The sequence below is a fragment of the Cicer arietinum genome, chromosome 5, assembly GCF_000331145.2.
Source record: "Cicer arietinum cultivar CDC Frontier isolate Library 1 chromosome 5, Cicar.CDCFrontier_v2.0, whole genome shotgun sequence".
NCBI lineage: Eukaryota > Viridiplantae > Streptophyta > Magnoliopsida > Fabales > Fabaceae > Cicer > Cicer arietinum.
In genome coordinates this window covers 76,192,146-76,211,492 of record NC_021164.2, presented here as the reverse complement: position 1 = coordinate 76,211,492, position 19,347 = coordinate 76,192,146, and the positions used below count along the sequence as shown (strand labels likewise).

Genomic DNA, 19,347 nt, shown 5'->3' with positions numbered 1-19,347 from the left:
TATTTTTTTTTTAAATAATATATATATATATATATATATATATATATATATATATATATATATATATATATCAAATGGTTAAACTTTAAATTCATAAAATAAATTTTCAATTATTACATTTAAAAAATTCTAAATATAAATTGATAAAATTTATTTTTAATTAAAAATGTATTTTTATGTCATTTTATTTTATTTTTAAGTTAAATAAACTATTAATTTTATCAAATATTTAAGTAGTTCAACATTTATTAACTATCAACTATAAACGTTTAACTAATTTTACCAAATATACACTGCTGTTAACAAACTAATTAGTGAAAGTGGAAAATGGGAATACGAGGGAATACTAAGATCTCTTTATACTTGAGCGACACAATAAATACATTACACTGTCCGAAAGTCCAAAAGAGAAAAAGAAAAGAGAATGCAACACAACGAGAGAAATACACACATAGTGTGTCTTTGGGTTGATCTGGTTATTTTTGTGTGTATATTCTAGTTATTTCTTTACATGTGATTTGATTGAAATTTTGTATGCTGATATTTATTTTTCTTTAAGATGGATGAATGAGAGTAATGGGTAAAAATTTCAATTTGGTAAAATGTGAATTCATATTGCCATAAATAGTATTGATTTATAATTTTTATGGGATCCTTTGAACATTATAACCCCAAAATCAATTTAACTTAATTGATGAAAGGTAATAAAATTCAAAATCAATTCACTATATCTAGCTGATTTTATTTTGTTGTTGAAGAAATTCAACATAAATGATGAAACCAAAATAATCATAAAATAAAAAAAAAAGCATATTCACAACAATAATATAAAATAATAGCATTATGAAGGTTAAGTAGATGAAAATGAAAAAAATAATGAAACAATTAAAATGAACAAAAAGCCAAACGGTAGAGTGGTTATACATTAATTATTAAAAAAACTAAGCAAATACGTCATTATGCAAAAACAAAAAACACATAAAAAGTTGTTAGAAATACCGAAAGTCTTTAACCGTATCTCCAAAAATCCAATAATCACAACTTTATATTAATTTTAATAAATAATCATAAGTTAAAAAGCAATATATCACACAAAGTTAGAACATATTCAAAACACAAAGATCACAACTTATGAAGTGTATAATAAATATGTTACTCGATTAGTAAGATATAATAAACAAAATCAGAAAGTTCAACTTTTAAGGTTGATGTATTGATTAGAATCACTCTTCTTGTAAATAGATTCATAAGCACAAATGAATTATCGATCGTTCTTTGCCGTGATCAAATATCCACTAGAAGATCTAAAAAAAGAAAAGTTCTTTAATTCATTCATCTTCTTTGAGTGATATATTTTTTTTTGAGGTATGCTAATAAAGGAATAACAATTTTTTTTTTAATATCATACGACTTTTTAACAAGTAATGGTTATCGGGATGTTAAGAAGTCTCTCCAATATGCTTTATGAAATTCCACCAATTCTTGCACACAACACCAAACTAGGAAGAGGTCTTCAAAATCTAGTTTTCTCGAAATGATATCAAGCACATCCCAAGGAAGTTGACAATTGTTTGCAACATTCATTTCTTCCTTTTTGTATCACAACAATGACATCGTCAAATGATTTACACACACACGCGCAAGTGTATTGGTTATATTTGTGTGTTATCTTCAAAATATGTGTTGTATGAATAACATGTTTACTAGTGATATTCTAAGACAACAATTTGTGTATTTTGATTTGTACCAGGTGTTACTCAAGTGATGACTTTGTGTCTAAATTAGGTTGATGTAGGACAAGATTATATGGTTTTAGATGCTCTAGTTGAGTGTGATCTATTTTCTTGTTAACTAAGGTGATGACATTTATGCATGCATTGGTGGTCTGGACTTAATCACGAGTACGTGATGACAGTTCCTAAAAAAGACAATGTGATTTAGAAAAATACTCAATGGTGGGGTATTGAACATGAAACTCTGAAGAACATTCTTTCAACAGTGGGGCATTTTCAATTGGAGGAACTCTTTGTTATATAGAGAGGTGATATTTCGGAATCATGCATTGACACAAAGTTTAACAAATAGGACTTATGCATTTGGATTGTTTTGTATTTTTGGTACTTTGTGATTATAATTGTTAGATGAAGTATATGATTTATTGATATTTTTGCAATATATATATATATATATATATATATATATATATATATATATATATATATATATGCATGCTTATTTACTATGTGTTCGTTATTAGGAGATACTCTTACTTTTGAACAAATGACATTTCCAATTCACTTTCGCATTCGGAGGAGTTTTCGAAAGAATAGATGAAACATTTCTTTTAATACCTAAGATGAGTAATTGTTGTTAGCTTTATGGACTTTATTCCCGTTAAATTCTTGCTTATACCGTTTATTATTTTTTCTAAGTTGGTACGAATTTTGAATCCTATATAGAATATATACTTTAACATCAAACCTTTAAATTCATTTATTAAATCCACTACATACTTTACTTAAATATATGTGAAATATAACAAAATGTTTATAATGTTTGATGATTGTTCTAAGAATTTATATAAGTGATTTATTGTTATAATATTTAATAGGGTTTATAACGATGAAATGTTTTTATTTAAACTAGTGGTTGTTGAAACTTGAAAATAAGACAAATAACCAACAAATTCCAAAACTTGCATATTTACTTTATGAGTGAAAAAATAATTTTAAATGCATAAAATTATTTTTAACATGTGAATTTGGGAAAATTATGATGATGTACTAAAATATATATGTTTTGAATGACTTTTTAAGTATCGATCAATTGTAAACCATCAATAAAGCTTTCCAACCTAGCTTTTGTAGATGTTTCTTAATGACTTTTGGGATGAAAAATACCGAAGGAGTTGACACGATGCATTACCAAATATACACTAAAAAACATCACAGTAGAGATTCTTTTGTCAATTTAGCAAAAGTTAAATAAGAACCTGAATTCCCTGCATTTATTTTATCACAGGTGACAGAATTACCCATTTCGGCCATTGATATAAAATTAGGCTGTTCATACTTCATATTAGACATGTATTAAAACAATTTCAACAATTCACCAAAATCAGACGAATGTGAGTTCTAACCGGGTGATATAGTTACAATAGGGAATTTGTTTCCTTAAAAAATGTGTTGTTTATTTGAATGTGTATTTAATTTTTAGTAAATGAGACACACTTTCTCTACTATATAAAACTAAACATCAACATGATATAAAAATAAAATTTTTGGTTTTTATATTATATTTTCTGTCTCTCTGTGTACTTTTTTTCTCCCCTCAGTCCCCGACAACCACATTCATTGGTATACACTTCCGAATATGACGTATATTTTGATATGTTCAAATATCATAACTTTTAACTATTACTAATATTTTTTTTAAGTGTTGGGTTAAAGACATTGAGTATTTAATATATTAACATTAAAAAATTACTATAAATGAATGATCGTGTATATGTTACACTCACTTAAACACTCGAATGAGGATTTTGTCATTAAGTTTCATAATAATATTCATGTAGATGAAAACTTGCATATAGAAAGCAAAAACTTAAATAAAACATTTATAGATAAATTAAATTAAGACATAGTTTTAAATAATTTATAATATTATAATTGAAAAATAGAAAAATTGAATAATTACAATTAATAATTAAAAATTAGATTCAAATCATCCATCAAAATAAAAATCATAGAAAAATATTTGGTGACTTATTAACATAGTGTTGCTTATTAACGAAAATAAAATATATTAAATTAAAATATTTAATTTTTCATTGATTACGTAGGTCTCTCGTTTAATTTATGTATAGAAAATTTTAAATTTATCTTAAATGATTTAATTCATATCAATGCTAATAAATAATAACTAGTATATCAATATTATTAATTTTGGTTTTTTTATTAGATTATCCCTTTTTTTTTTTTTTAATACCAATCTACCCTACTTTGAAATTAATATACCAATCTGCCCTACTTTTTTGCCCCAGATGCAAGTCGCATCCTGGGGCTGCGACCTCTTGAAAGACAAAAATTTCAACTGCAACACATGGTCGCATCCTGGGGATGCGACCTCCCACTTAAGAAGTTTTTTTTTTTTTGTTGAATTTTTGGTGGATAAAATAGGAGGTCGCATCCCCAGGATGCGACCATGTGTTGCAGTTGAAATTTTTGCCTTTCAAGAGGTCGCAGCCCCAGGATGCGACTTGCATCTGGGGCAAAAAAGTAGGGCAGATTGATATATTAATTTCAAAGTGGGGTAGATTGGTATTAAAAAAAAAAAAAAAGGATAATCTAATAACAAACCCATTAATTTTATCATTTAGTGGTTTAGGTATTTTGCCATATCCACATACAAACTCGTCACCTAGTGCAGGGTGTCCTGACTACAACATTCGTACCCAATATATATATATATATATATATATATCCAGCTAACTAAAGTCATTTTTGTTGGTATAGTAAATATATCATGACTGACAGTATTCCAATTCGAATCTGAAGGAGAAGTCGACTCAACAATCTATTTCAAAAAGAAAACACTCGATCCACCTTATCCATGAATTCGAGCTACTTCCATTTAAATACTTTCTTTTTGCTTTTCTTTTCACATACATTACAAAATTAAATAGTTAATTTAATATATTCTAAACACATTCACATTTAGTTTTAAAATAAATTAAAACTATTTGTATTATAGAGACTAAAAACTATATATAGTATAAATTTGAAAAGTTAAAATTTTATAAAAATTAAAAATAATTAAATTTGTTTCGAATCAAACGTTTTTTATGTAAAAAAATTAGGGGTGAGAGGATGAGATTTTAAGATAGAAAAAACTTTATAAATTATTGAATATTTACAAAATAATTTATATTTGACTTCTTCCAAGAATCAAACCCGTTGGATTCATTAATTCCCATATTTTTTCAAAAGTAGTTTCTTGGTTGGTTGCATCTCCTCATCATCGGGCACTTGAAACTTCCCTTCTCTTGCAAATGGATCAATTTCCTTTTTTATGAATGAAAACTTCTTTTATTATTGATAACTCAATAATTCAAATTATCGTTTATGGAAATTCCACCATCACCTCAATTGTCACACATACTGTTGTGCCAAATATAGACAAACAAAAGTTTCTAACAGCATCCACGTTGAATCAAATCATGTGAATTCAACCACGTTATCAAGTATTAACTTCTTTGAATCGGTACAGGCTAATAACTTTGCTTTGGCTAGTGATTTTTTTTTTTAAAGAACTTTAGGGGACGTTTTCTTACTGAAATTTTTTTCTTCTGTTTTTATTTTAAAAAACTTATGTTCATTTTATTTGATTAAAGACTCTTAAAGTAAATTATTATTATAAAAGTAAGATAAAATACAAGTTAATGAAGATGTAATATTTTCAAAAATAATAATAAATTTTTGACATTTTGTATTATCTTTATAAATGTAGAAAATTATCCACTTCAAAAGTATCTTACTCTTTATTAGCAAATAAAATTAACATAAATATTTTTAAAAACTAGAACAGAAAATATTTTCATAAAATACGTTACGCTTAAACTTTTGTCTAATGATCAACAAGCCTTGATACATTGCTATATTTAGCACCAACGTTTGACATTAAAATCTTTCTTAGAGTAACACAACAACTACGTTCAATCACAAACTATATATGTAATTGATGTGTTCAGCGTCTATATATGTGTTATATTATATTTTTATGTTTAGTCTAATTTATTTTTACACAATTAATTTTTAAAGTGAGGTGTTACTCTATGAGTAAAAGAAAAGATTTTTGAATAATCTCTTTCATGTGTAGAAAAAAAAATTATTATAAATAGATTACATATGAATAGCTTACAATTAATATGGTTAACATATAACTAACTAATGGATTATAAGAAGAAAAAAAAGGTTATAATCAAATAACTACTTATTATTAATAAATATTCTCTCTGATTTCAAATATAAAATAAAATTAGTCAATAAAAATAAATATATTTAATTTAAATTTTAAATTAAATACAAAATATTTTTTGATTTAATTTTCTGCATTTTCTTTGTAATATTTTTCCTTTGTTGCTTGTGTGTCTTTCTTTCTCTTCTCCATTATGGCCTAATTGATCTTCTCATGAGCTAACTCATATCTTCTTCCATAACCATTGCTTCATTTTCTTCTTCTTCTTCTTCATTATCTTCTTCTTCGACCACGTCATCTACTTCCTCAGCTTCTTCCTCTTCCACTCTACCTCGATTGTTTCCTTCCATGGCGCCTATTTCATGTTTTCTCTCTTTTCCATCACCCATCAATGCATACGGTTTATTTATCCATAACTGAAACCCTTTTCTTCCAAGTATTTTGGTTTCACGTGAGTGTTTGAGTTGGTATAGCAACCAGATAAAAACAGCAATTACAGTAAATATTTTAATACCTTGTTTTATCTTGTTGACATTTATCCTCTGGTTTCGGTAATTAAGTGATTGCTTCAACATTTTTGACTCAAAATTTCTTGTAGTAACTGTGTCATGCAGAAAATGTCAACCTGGACCGTCTGATCTAAATTAATGATAGAGATTCTTTCAAACTAATTTAGTAATTGTGTAATATGAGTCGTGTGATATCAAATTAATGGTGGCTATTGATGAATGCATGTAACTCCATGTCCTTCTATTAATGCATAGAATCCAGACCTAGTAAGGCAGAGTCTTGCCCAAAGTAAAGAAGCCTTGATCCTTTGCTGCATAATAAATAATTAAGCAGCATTCAGCATTCAGCAAGTTGGATTTCAAAAAAGAATCAAGTGCAACAGATATTTTTTAAGTCAAACCAATAAGTAATAAAATTGATTTTGACTTGTTTGGATGTCGTCGAGCATAATTGATTCTACCTTTCTAAATAATTTTAAGTTAAAATTAAGATTTGTAATTTTTTAGTCAAAATATAATTTTATATTGAAATTTATTGTTTAACTCACTTTTAATTATATATATTCAAAGATAAAATCATTTTGATTAAATCAACTCATTCAAAATTAATTTTAGTTGCTTGAGAACCAATCACACTTTAGTTGCTTCAGAACCAATCACACGCTAAATATATTTAAAATCTATATAATTTTTTTTTTTGTGTAGTACTTGTATTTTTTGTTTTTAGTAACCATGAATATATATTTTTTGCTTTTTGCACTTTTAATTAGTCCCTACATTTAAATGGATTAAATTAAAAGAAGAAATACCAAAAATTACAATTAGGCAACAAGTATTAAAAACAAACAAAAAATTACAATTAAGTTCTAAAAGTAAAAATGGATATAAAGTTGGCTTGATAATATGTTTGATAAGAAGATAACATAATTGATTTTCACCTCACTAACATTGACCGTTGCAAAAAACAACTATAAAAAAGAAAAAGGAAAAATATATTTACATGAACAAAAGTATATTCAAACCTAAAATCAATTTTGTGAGAAATACAAGTATTTTCACTAAATATATAATTCTCATGGCATACTCTCTTTTGTAGATTAATTAAAAACCTTCGAAGAAGTGATTTACTCTCATTCTTTTATCAAAAAGGAAAAGCCATGCTTCATTAATGTCTATTGTCTAGTGACTAGTCTATGCAAAGAAAGAATACTAATAAAAAGTAATCTATGAAGTATGAACACTGTACGGTTTACTATATCTTATATAAATAAATAAGCCATATAGCATGCATTTAACTTATACTAAGTTGGAAAAATGAAAATGAACTCACGCCACCACTGCATTTCTAAGAACATTGAGCTAAAACAAATCCACAAATTAAGACATAAAAATCACGTGCCGAATCATATACCAAAAGAAATTAAAGTTTCCAAATTCAATAAACATTCAAACAACAGTTGAAAAAATAGATTGACTATAATGTTGAGTTGAGAAATAATGAAGTTGAGGGGTTCTATCATATATTAACATTAATTATCATTCATAAAAAAATAAAAATAAAGTAAACTTACATAGTTGGCGTAGAAGGTGATATTAAGTAACAGAAGAAATGAAGAATATGATATGATATGAGGGAGAATATTAATGCAGTCTGACTCTGATTGTGTATTATGTGGAGCAAAGCAAAGCAAAGCACGCAAAGCCAAAAGAGAAAGAAAGAAAGAAAATGGGAAACGGTAGCTCGTGAACGACATGGATATCACGGGCTACCCATATTTATCCGATCATATATTATTAAATTGTAGTACTCCCTCATAAGTGGGCCTAGATATGTATAGTATACCATACGTTTTGGTTTGGTTTTTAGGACAGAGCAAACATCTGAAACAATTCAAAGTCCTAGTTGCCTTCGGTTGGTTTATATAATTTTTTTTAATCAAATTTTGATTAAATTAATTGAAGAATAACATGTTGATTTATTTTGATTAAATCGGGTTATATTTTTTAAAAGATTAAAATTATTTTGATAAATCAACAAAGTCTTATTATTTTTTAAATACTATTGATTGATTATACTGAAAAAAATAATACATAACGATTAAAAAATATATAGATTCAACATTATATTTCTTAAGATAACAATATTATACAATTTTGATTTGTTTTGATTTAAGACAACACTATAATAGTTTGATTTGATTTTTGTGTTATCAATAACGAAATAAGATAATCAGTACGTCAAATGTGATGGATATTGTAAACAAGATAATCATTCACTTTTTGTGGTGTTTAAAGTAAAGTCTTCGAATTTGGTTACAATCAAAATCTACGGTAGACTAATCTCTTATAGTTGAATTGTAAAGGTGAATTATTAGTCTCACATCAAATAAAAATAAAAATAAAATATTAAATATAAAAAAAAGTTACATTATAAATTTAATTTTTTAAGATTTTAGATTGAAATATATTATTTCTAAAAGATTTTAGACGTTAGATCAATAGTTGTTGGGCAGTTCTTTGAGATCCCCCAACATTTACATTGCTTATAATTTTCTTATCCTTTATACCGACATTAATTTTAATTTTGATTTGTAAATGTTTGATAGTTGGATGGTTATTGTTTGAATTCCAGAATCTCGTTAGTAGCTATTGATTTGGTTTTTCGTGTTACGACATTGATTTTGTCGTGGTTTGTAAAATTTATTCCGCTTCCCTCTCTTGGTATATATCTTATGTTTGGATTGTGTGTTAATATATTTTAATTTTTTAAATATTTTTATCTAAAATTTTAAGATATTGAATATTGGAGTTATCTTCTTTATACTATATTTAATTTTCTTTTTATCATAAAATTTTTTACTACATAGTCTAAAATATAACTTTTGCTTTGATGTCATTTCATGACTTTGTCGATTTCATTCAAAAATACACATTTGCATGTCAAAATTAGTTGACAAATGCAAGCAAGTGCACTTGTTAACGCTTCGAAATATAAAATGAAAATTGTCTATTCGTTTTTTTAAAAGTGTAAATATTATTCCTTTTAATGCAAAGTCTGATTTTTTATTTTTAATCAAGTGCCCTGAACTTTTAGAATCACTTGTTAGGACACTTATTAGAAATATTTAAATTAGTTTTTAAGTGTTTAAATCACTTTTATTTCTCAAAAGCAATTAGAAACATGAACGTTTAGTACTCCCAAGAAAATTCCATGGGTATACGGTTGGAATTTGGCGATGAGTGATGACAAGGCTTGCATGAATATAGATAGAACGCGGGCCATAGCACTACAATTAACCAATATGAATGGCCAAGTGTCCCTAATATAAGCAACAAGCTAAGAGTGACATTAAATTACCTCATAGTGTCTGGACCAAAAGAGACATAAAATGTGAACGCAACTCATTGAGAAGTGAGAATCAGTGATTGATTTTCCTCCATCCATGTTAGGCTTTTGAATACACATATTAAGACATTTTAAGAAAATCAATATAATACTCCGTTTAGAACCGGCTCAACAAGTTATGAAGTTTAAAGTTAAATTATTAAACAAAGTTTAAAAATTAATAAATAAATTATTAAAATTTTATTTAATAATTATGAAAAATTGCTTAAGCAGCATTAATGATATTTTTAAATATATTTTTTCTAAATTTTTTAAAAAATCAAATAATATTGCAACAACAAGAATTCATGTGAAAATTTTCTTATTTTTAATTTATAACTAATATTTTTTCATATCTACTATCATTTATTAGCCAATTTATTTGTGTTAAGACTATTAGTTTATAATAAAAATAAAATATTTTATTTAATTTATATAAGATTTTATCGATTTTAATTTTAAAAATATTAGAATATGAGATATTTTTATTAAATAAAAAAATATTTGAGATTTTTCTATTAAATAAAATAAATTTAAAAAGAGTTGAGATTTTTCTATTCAATAAGATTGTAGAAGCCACACAAATAGGAATCTAATATCATTTATAGGAAAAAGGATTGGAATTGATGCCACTAACCAAAATATGTGTTAAAATTAATAAAAACTGAAATTAATAATAAAATTATATCTTCTTTCTTGAAAAAAAAATCCAACGTCATTACAAAAAACTGACTGCTATATATGAGATTACAAATTTGTCAATTTGTAAAGAATTCAGTTAGTTTGTAGATCTTTCTTGTGTTCAATAACATTTTCTAATATTTTTTGTTAAGATTTTTTAACTAAAAAAAATTAATTTAATATTTATATTGAATTATTTATTTATATATATTGTAAATCAAATAATAAATGTTACTGTATGCAAAACGATAGACATCTTTTCATAAATTTTTTATTGTGCAATTAAAATATCACAACTTTATTGAGATAATAGATATATTTGTACCTTACATAAAAGTTTTGTCGTGATAAAATAAAAAAGAAATTGAAATAAAAAAAAATGTACAAATTAAAATACACCTCTTAGAAATGATTAATAGTATATCACGTTAATTGATGGTAAGAATTTGATTTTTATACAAAAATTAACATCATATTATTGATCTAAAAAATTTAACATAAAAAATATTTAAAAATTAAATTATTTGTGGTTAGAGATTTTTTTTTTATATTTCATCATCGTAGTAGCATATTCATTGAGTTTGCTTCTTCACAATTTAGATTAAAATACGCGTATTGTTATGTGTATATATAATTTCTTTTAGAGATTTGATATTTTTGTTTTTTCATTATTTTCAAATTGATAAATATCAATTTGTTAAATAATTCAATAATATTGAAATTTTGTTATTAGATATTAGATATTTTTATTATTTTAACAAATATAGAAACATATTTTTAGAATATGTTTTTGTTAAATTTAAAATTTAATATGACCATTATGATGTCTACATATTATATTATATTATATTATATTATATTATATTATATTATATTATATTATATTATATTATATTATATTATATTATATTATATTATATTATATTATATTTTCTCTTAAACTTGTTAATTGACTATTGTGCATTAATTTATGAATATTTATTAATTAAATGATTTGAAAATTATAAAATTTAGATTGTTTATAAGTTTCTAATTTTAAAATTTGTAAAAAAATTATTTAATGAAAATGATTGTATTTAATTTTCATTTTCGTATGTAAAGATTTGTATATATCATTATTAAATGAAATCTGCTGACATTGTTCGCAAGAAGTATTGAATATCAAAAAATTTAAAAGATATTTTATTTAATGCCTATTATTGCATTTAATTTTATATCATTGGAGAATATCATTTTGTGTTTATAAAATTGTACCGATTATTTTATTTAATGTCTGCATTTAATTTACATTTTTATATGATTAGAAAATTGAAAATATCAAAGATAAAAAAATGTATTTAAAATATCTGTTTTCTAGATTTATTTCTATATTTTAAAAAATATCTAGTTTAGAATATGTTTTTAAAAATTGTTATTGTTTTTATTTGAATAATTTCGAAATTAAAAAAATATTGACTTTAAAAATAAAAAACTAACAAAATTATGTATAATAACAAAATAAAAAATATTATTTTAAAAAAAATTCATTTAAACGTAATTGTGTGTGATTTCAATTTTCAAATGGAATAATTTTATCTCAAAATTGACCCAAATGATAAGACAAAGACTTTTGTTTGGTAATGTTAAAAAACAAAGTTATAGTTTATACTCTATAAATTTTGTTTGGTTGCTGTAATTTATAAGTTAATAGCATTTAGTAGTTTATGTGTTTATATTTTATTATTTTTCTTCCAAATTTATATTTATTTTTTATTAAAATATTTTTTTATTATTTAAATTTTATTTATTATAATTTAAAATATATAAGTTAGTTTAATAAATAAATTATTTAATTAAATTATTCATTATAATTTTAAATTATTTAAAAATAATCATTGTTTTATAATTAAAATATTATAACAAAATATATATATACATATAATTGATAAGCTTTAAATTAATAAAAAAAATTTAAAATTATTATTACATTTAAAATATTCTAAATGTAAAATAATAAAATTTATTTTTATTAAAAATATATTTTTATGTCATTTTATATTTTTTTAAGCTAATTAAATTATTAATTTTATCAAATATCTAATTAGTTCAACTGTTATTAACTATCACCTATAAATGTTTAACTAATTTTACCAAATATACATTGGTGTTAACAAACTAATTAGTGAAAGTGGAAACTGGAAATACAAGTGAATAATAAGATCTCTTATACCCAAGTGACACAACAAATATATTACACTGTCCGAAGTCCAAAAAAGAGAAAGAAAAGAGAATGCAACTCAGTGAAAGAATTACACACATAGTGTGTCTTTGAGTTGATCTATTATCCTTCTAAAATGGAGTATATATAAAAATATTAATTGAAAAATTAATATATTTAATTTAAATTTTTAATTATATAAATCAATTTTTCAATTAAAATTTTTATTTATATTTCATTTTAAAACAAATATCAGTAAAAAATGGTATAATACTCTTTTAAATTCCCAATTTTTTTAAACAGCTTTTAAATTCATATTAAACATCGTTTTTAGAATCGATTCATTGAAAAGTTAATACATAATTTTGATAAGGTAATATTATTACACTCAACTCGTCTCATAATAATGACATTTTAATAAAATAAATTATCTCAAAATAAATATTATTTATAATATTCAAAATAACTTGAATTATTTTTTCTATAGTATCTTTCAACGTTATACACAATTTTTAAATTATTATTATATTTTACATTGATCATGATAAAAAATTCTCCAATAAATAGATAATTTTATAAAATAATTTATATATTTTTTAATATATGTATAAAAATTTTAAAAGACATTAACGGAATGAGTTCAAGATAACTTACATTTCTTTTTATAAAAATAAAAATCAACGTTAATATCCTAGTCAATATTTTATTAAAAAAATAAAAATATTCTAAACTTACATCAATTGTAAAGATTGTTAAATTTGAAGCTACAGAAAAATGTTTCTGTATAAATCTAATGGTTGTTATAACGTTGAGCAACAGCTGGTTCATCACAACAAATCTCACTTTTAAAATTAATTACGTTTTTTCTTCTCACTGAAATATTTGTGTCAGCTAAGCTAAGTTCCAATAAACAAATGAAATGCAAAATGGGAACTTGATTAGTGAGTAATTAATGACATCACGTATGGTGTTGATGTCGTAGTCTCTGTGCCACGTTTGTATGATTCTTTCGAGGTGGGTTGCTTAACTTTATAGCTAGCTCATTCTGATGCAAAAAAAATCTTAATCTTGTAGGATACGAAAACAGGACTCTCTGACACACTTTCTCTTCTTCTTCACTTCTTCTTATCTCTTTTTTCCAATCAACAAATCTCATCAAACATTTTCACTTGATATTATTTTCTTCCTTTATTAAATTTATCAAATAATAGAAAGAAAGAAAAATGTACAAAATAAAACATACCCAGAAATCTATCTATATCAATATGCAATATGCAATATGCTAATTTATAATATCAAAACACCATTTAATAAATTTTTCCTTTTGCGGTGAAATTGCAGTACATAATGAAAAGAGAAAAAAAAAACATATAGAATTAACATATGCTTCGGATATACAAACAAAACAAGTCTTTAAAGCAAAAAGAGGCCATAAATTAATATGTACTATATAGTTGCCATATATCTACCTACCATATACAACAAGGTCAGAGGCAACATGAGAAACATTACAAAAATAATTAATTAATTAATACTATATAGTTTTCTTGCTTGTAGTATTTTTCCAAAAGAAATATGAGTATTGTGTTCTCCTTTTCAAGTCAAGGATTGAAAAAGTAATCCCCACATTTGCACTTCCAACTTATAGGTTTGTAGTTTGAAAGGCCATCTCCTCTTGTTGAAGAGTAAGTAATTAAAGTTGCTTCTGAATAATGGCTTCTATGGATTTGAACTTTAGATGGTACAATAGGTACTTGAACTGCTTCACAATGTCCACATTTTATGCATCTTCTTTCGCATTTTGGAGGCCTTGACCCTATTTGAAATTTCTCTACCAACATTGATCCATTCTCTTCCATACCCTTCTACACATTTTTAAATATATAGTAAGTATCACGCATTAATTAAACATACTACTAGTAACTTATTAGGATAAAGAAGAACTAATTAGTGTCTAAAGAGAAAGAAAAAAATGTTGACTTAAACAATAAAAATATTTTTCACAATTCTAGCAAAAAAAAAATTTAACGTTTGTTGAAAAGAAAAAAATTTATATAAAGAAATATATTAATACACTTTAGGATTTTTAGTTTGTACCTTTGCAACTTGATTGACATTTGAAATTGCTCTTCCTGCAAGCATATCAATATCATAGACAAAATTAAAAATAAGCAAAGTTGGATTTGGAAAGAAAAAAAGAACAAAAGTACTTTTTTTTCTTTTCAAGTAATGAAGAAATCATCATGTATTATGTGATTGATGAAACAAGAAATAACTAACCTTCAGCCATGAAAACAAGATGAGGGAAGAAAGAAGTTGAAGCAAAGAGAATGAGACATAGAATGATTTGTCTACATTTGTGGCAGCAGAGATACATTTGAGTTCTGCTCATTTTTTTGTGAGGTAAAAGATACCGCAGAAGAAGAAGATAGAGGGAGCAGTTAATATATTGTTTTGAGTGTGATTGGAGTAATAAATAAATATACTAAAAAACTTGAAAGAAGATGAATGTGGTATGGTAGAATGGAACAGTGTATATACGTGTGTGGCGATAGAGAGAGGGATATGTGGAAGGCAGAGAAGGCAGTGAAACTGAAATTCTGAAAAAGGGTCCTAAAATGGGTCAGATATTGAATGCCACCCTTATGATACATTGTTCATGTCATATTCATACAAGCCACGACCTGTCAGGCATACAACTAATTCAATGTTCAAAAATAAATAAATAAAAAATTAACATATATTTAATCTAAGATGGATGTTAATGTGGATATTTTTATAGATCGTTTTTAGGAGAATAGTGTATGGCACATTGTCTACGGTGGATTGATATTTCATTTCTTTTAAGTAGATGTGTTACTATTCTTGGGTATTGGGCTAATTTCTTATATAGAGAAAGACTCAAATATTGTAGAACACTTATTTAAATGAATATTGATTTAATTAGAATTGTAAGAAAGAGAGACTGTCTTGAAAGAAAAGGTAGTCGCCAAAAGAGAAAAAAGGAGACTAAATCTTAAATCTTATTTCTAATTTTGTCAAATCGGTCTCAGAAAAACATCAACAGTTGATCGCGTTGGATCAGACTTATTTTTGGACACCAAGTTTGCAACATTTAGGTCTTCGTTTTCAGCTGTCAGATTGGCGAAATGACTTTTGGAGAAGGAGAAGTCGTGCTCGAACAGGTTTTCGAGTGTTTTTCTTCTTTTCATTTGTAAGCTTTAGTGTTTTGTTATTTTTGTTGGTTGTAGACACGTTTTGTGCCTCATTTTGATACTCTTTTGTACCATTATTTGATTAGAGTGTAACTATTTTTTTTGGTCTGAACGACCCATAATTTTTTATCATTGCATTGAAGGGTTTTTCACGTTAAAATATCAATTTTTTTTTATAGTTTTTTATTTTGATTAATTTGTTGCCATATATATTGTTACTCCTCCCGAGTTTTTGCAAGTTGAAGAAATTTATATCCGATGTGTATTACTTGCTATCGTATTTTTGTGTTTATTTTCATCATGTATTACTCGTACTCATGAGTCATTGCTAAAAAGTTGAATTAATCCTCAATTGGTGTCGGTTTGATAACTAATTAATGTCAATCGATTCAATATGTAAGGATATTGAGGATTTAAAATTTCTGTTTAAAGTGTCACTTGTGGTAAAAAATTTGAATGATCTTTAGTGTTATAGTGACAACTCTTCGTCATATGTAAATTTTTAATACCTTTTTAGTTTTTGTAATATAGTTAGCACAAATTTTAATTATTTTAGATGTCAATTTTTTTTTATAAATAATTTTGGAAGTTGTTTTATTAGATTTTTCAATTTGTAGTTCTATAATCATTTCGACGATTGCGTTGTAGATTTCTCCATCAACAAGACAATTTTTATAGTTTTATTTTACTGTTCAATAGTATAACAAGTTCATCATTTTGAGTGAAATATTGTATAAAAGTTTTGGAGTTGTTAATGGTGCAACCTAATGATCAAAGAATGTAAATTAGTGACAATTTTGTCTAGTCTCGCATGATGAAGTAACACTACAATTAATCCTAGTACTTTATGTATAATATTGTGTGCTAACAATACTTGATTGTCAAGAGGATACTCTTTCATTTTGCGCGCATTGACTTGGCATCGCAACAATCTCGCCAAACGACATCAATCTTTTTGCCTTTATTTAAAGGTTTTTAAAAGTTATGAAGAAATATCTTGACTTAACTTACAAAAGACAACTATAATACAATGAATACATTAGATATTGATTATTTAACTTTGAAAACTAGAGATTCAAGATTCAATTACCGCTACTGGGTGTCATTTCACATATTACCGCTACTAGGTGTAATTTCACATTTTTCGTTGTACCAATAACATGGGTAGCTAAATTCTATAGATTAGTAATAGATGAATCTCTTATCGTGTGATTGAATTCTTATTTTACTCTAAAATTGATGTTTGTTTTTATTTAACATTGGTATCTCTTATTAATGTCTTTTATTAATTAAAATTATGTTTTAACACAATTTTGATATTGAACACGGTACATTCGAATGATCTTGATTCTTACAATATTATTTTATCTCTTCTCAAATTAAAAAACATCAAACTGGTGTGTCTTACATAACGTAAAATTTACAATGTTAGATTAAAGACTTTTTATCATGATAATTATTGACTATAATAAATCGCCGTTATACTTTAAGTGATAATTGATCATCTAATATGTTAAAGTTTGTTAGTAGGAAAATAGGGTTTTGAGATAAAGAATTGTCTTAAAGTTTTTATTGTACATTTGAATTTATTTATATAATTAATTAAGTAATTTGAGATTATTACAGTGAAGGGTAAGAAACTCGAGTCTTAATTCACTCTTTTTAAAATCGAATTGTAAGATGGACTGTATATTTCTATGAAGATTCGGTTAAAATTTTACCCCATTTATAAGATTTGACATAGTTGTCAAATTGTTATTGAATTATCCTCAAATTATTGGACAGTTTGTAAATATGAATTCTGTCTACACGAAACATTTTTTTTACTTAGGAATTACTGTGCCAATTACCCTTTTTACTACTCCCCTATGATTTCCCCATGAATGAATTGATGAGTAAAAGGAGTAGTTACAAAAGGTGGAATTGAGAGAAGAAAATGGCATATAACATAACCAAGGGAGGACCTCACTGTCACTCACTCAGAAACTGCAAGTTGCATCACATGGAGACAAATCTTGATATGAGCATTGCAGGCAGCAATAGAATTAGTAATTGCCAGCCACGGCCCGCACACACAAGAGACAACAGAAAAACCAAAGGAACTTTATGAATACTTCATTTGTTAATTACTATTTATCTCACTTTTTATTATCTATATGTAAATGTTATGTATCCTTCTTAAGCGGGGGGAACATTTAAACATGCTTGATCAGCCCAATTTGAACCCGCCAAGCAAGCCTGTCTTCTCGGAGTTAGAATATCCCACTACATTAACAATGTGTATGTTCTGGTTGTTGGTTCTCCACTTACTAGTTAGCTACCCTCTTGGAGTATTTAACTTAATAACAAAAGCTTATATGATACAATGGATCGACCTAACACGTTATGAGACTAAAGTGAAATTATTAGACGATTTTTTTTTAAATTTAATAAATAAATGAATAATATTTTATTTAATAATTATAGAAATTTTTTTAGTAGAACTAATGGCATTTTCAAATTTATTTTTTTATATTTTTAAAAAAATAAAATAAGACATTTCAAAGGTTCTACGACAACACCAAGAACTCATGTAAAAAAATTCATATTTTAGTTGAAGAAGAAAATAATGTGTATATTGTATCACTCGAGTAACTCATATTAGTAATGTAATATATTCACTACTTATCTCATGATTTTTTCAATTTATAACTAATATTTCATACTTACTTTTTGTCTCATAATTTTTCAATTTATAACTAATATTTCTCTTATCTCTGCTACATTTATTTAATTTATATAAAATTTTATCAATTTTAGTTTTAAGAATATTAAAATGTGAGACTTTTATTTAATAAAATAAAATTTAAAATATTTTTATTAAATAACAAATTTTATTTTTTAGGGAGGTCTTAACGTTGTATCGGCTCTGTGATATGTAACCAAAATAGTATTAATTAATGTATAAAAAAAGTAGTATAAATGACAATTTTATCATTTGAGCTATATACCTCTTACAATATTAAATTTTTATCAATGAATTAACACTTTAAATATGTCAATGCAAAAGAATTTAAGAATCAATCCGGAAAATTATATTGTATGGGGTCAAAATTATTAATAGGGTTTAGGGTTAATTATCTAATTTGAGATACGTGTTAAAAGGAGTTTAAAAGCAAATAAAAAAGAAAATAATGGGTTACAAGAAGAATATGAAAATAAAAGTAAATAAAAAATAAAAAATGAAAACAAGTTGTATTCTTTTATGTAATTTTTTTTAAAAGCAAAGTCATTGTTGTTTACAATTAGATGAAACACATGTTTGGTTCCATTTTGAAAAAGTCGCTTTTTAATATGTAAATTAATTTTGATATATTTAAATATCATGAATTAGAATTGAGAAAA

The 19,347-nt window shown here is 25.1% G+C and overlaps 1 protein-coding gene and 1 long non-coding RNA gene across 2 annotated transcripts; both read right to left on the bottom strand.

The window, feature by feature from the left end:
* Positions 1 to 5,973: 5,973 nt before the first annotated feature.
* LOC113786629 (uncharacterized) lies at positions 5,974 to 8,330 on the bottom strand. Its single transcript, XR_012163063.1, has 2 exons — positions 8,057 to 8,330; positions 5,974 to 6,796 (listed from the first exon to the last, which is right to left on the bottom strand). It is a non-coding gene; the product is annotated as an uncharacterized lncRNA (long non-coding RNA).
* Positions 8,331 to 14,043: 5,713 nt separating this feature from the next.
* On the bottom strand, positions 14,044 to 15,380 carry LOC101497623 (EPIDERMAL PATTERNING FACTOR-like protein 2). Its single transcript, XM_004501028.4, has 3 exons — positions 15,029 to 15,380; positions 14,846 to 14,880; positions 14,044 to 14,613 (listed from the first exon to the last, which is right to left on the bottom strand). The coding sequence occupies exons 1-3, from the start codon at positions 15,138 to 15,140 to the stop codon at positions 14,350 to 14,352; spliced, it is 411 nt and encodes a 136-aa protein (XP_004501085.1). The 5' UTR covers positions 15,141 to 15,380; the 3' UTR covers positions 14,044 to 14,349.
* Positions 15,381 to 19,347: the final 3,967 nt, after the last annotated feature.

What these genes read in the sequence shown, in the direction of transcription:
- LOC101497623 (XM_004501028.4), bottom strand. Translation starts at nt 15,140, where the DNA reads ATGAGCAGAACTCAAATGTATCTCTGCTGCCACAAATGTAGACAAATC. An exon ending in TCTTGTTTTCATGGCTGAAG is followed by an intron (nt 14,881 to 15,028) that starts GTTAGTTATTTC and finishes ATATGCTTGCAG; the next exon opens with GAAGAGCAATTTCAAATGTC. An exon ending in ATGTCAATCAAGTTGCAAAG is followed by an intron (nt 14,614 to 14,845) that starts GTACAAACTAAA and finishes AAAAATGTGTAG; the next exon opens with AAGGGTATGGAAGAGAATGG.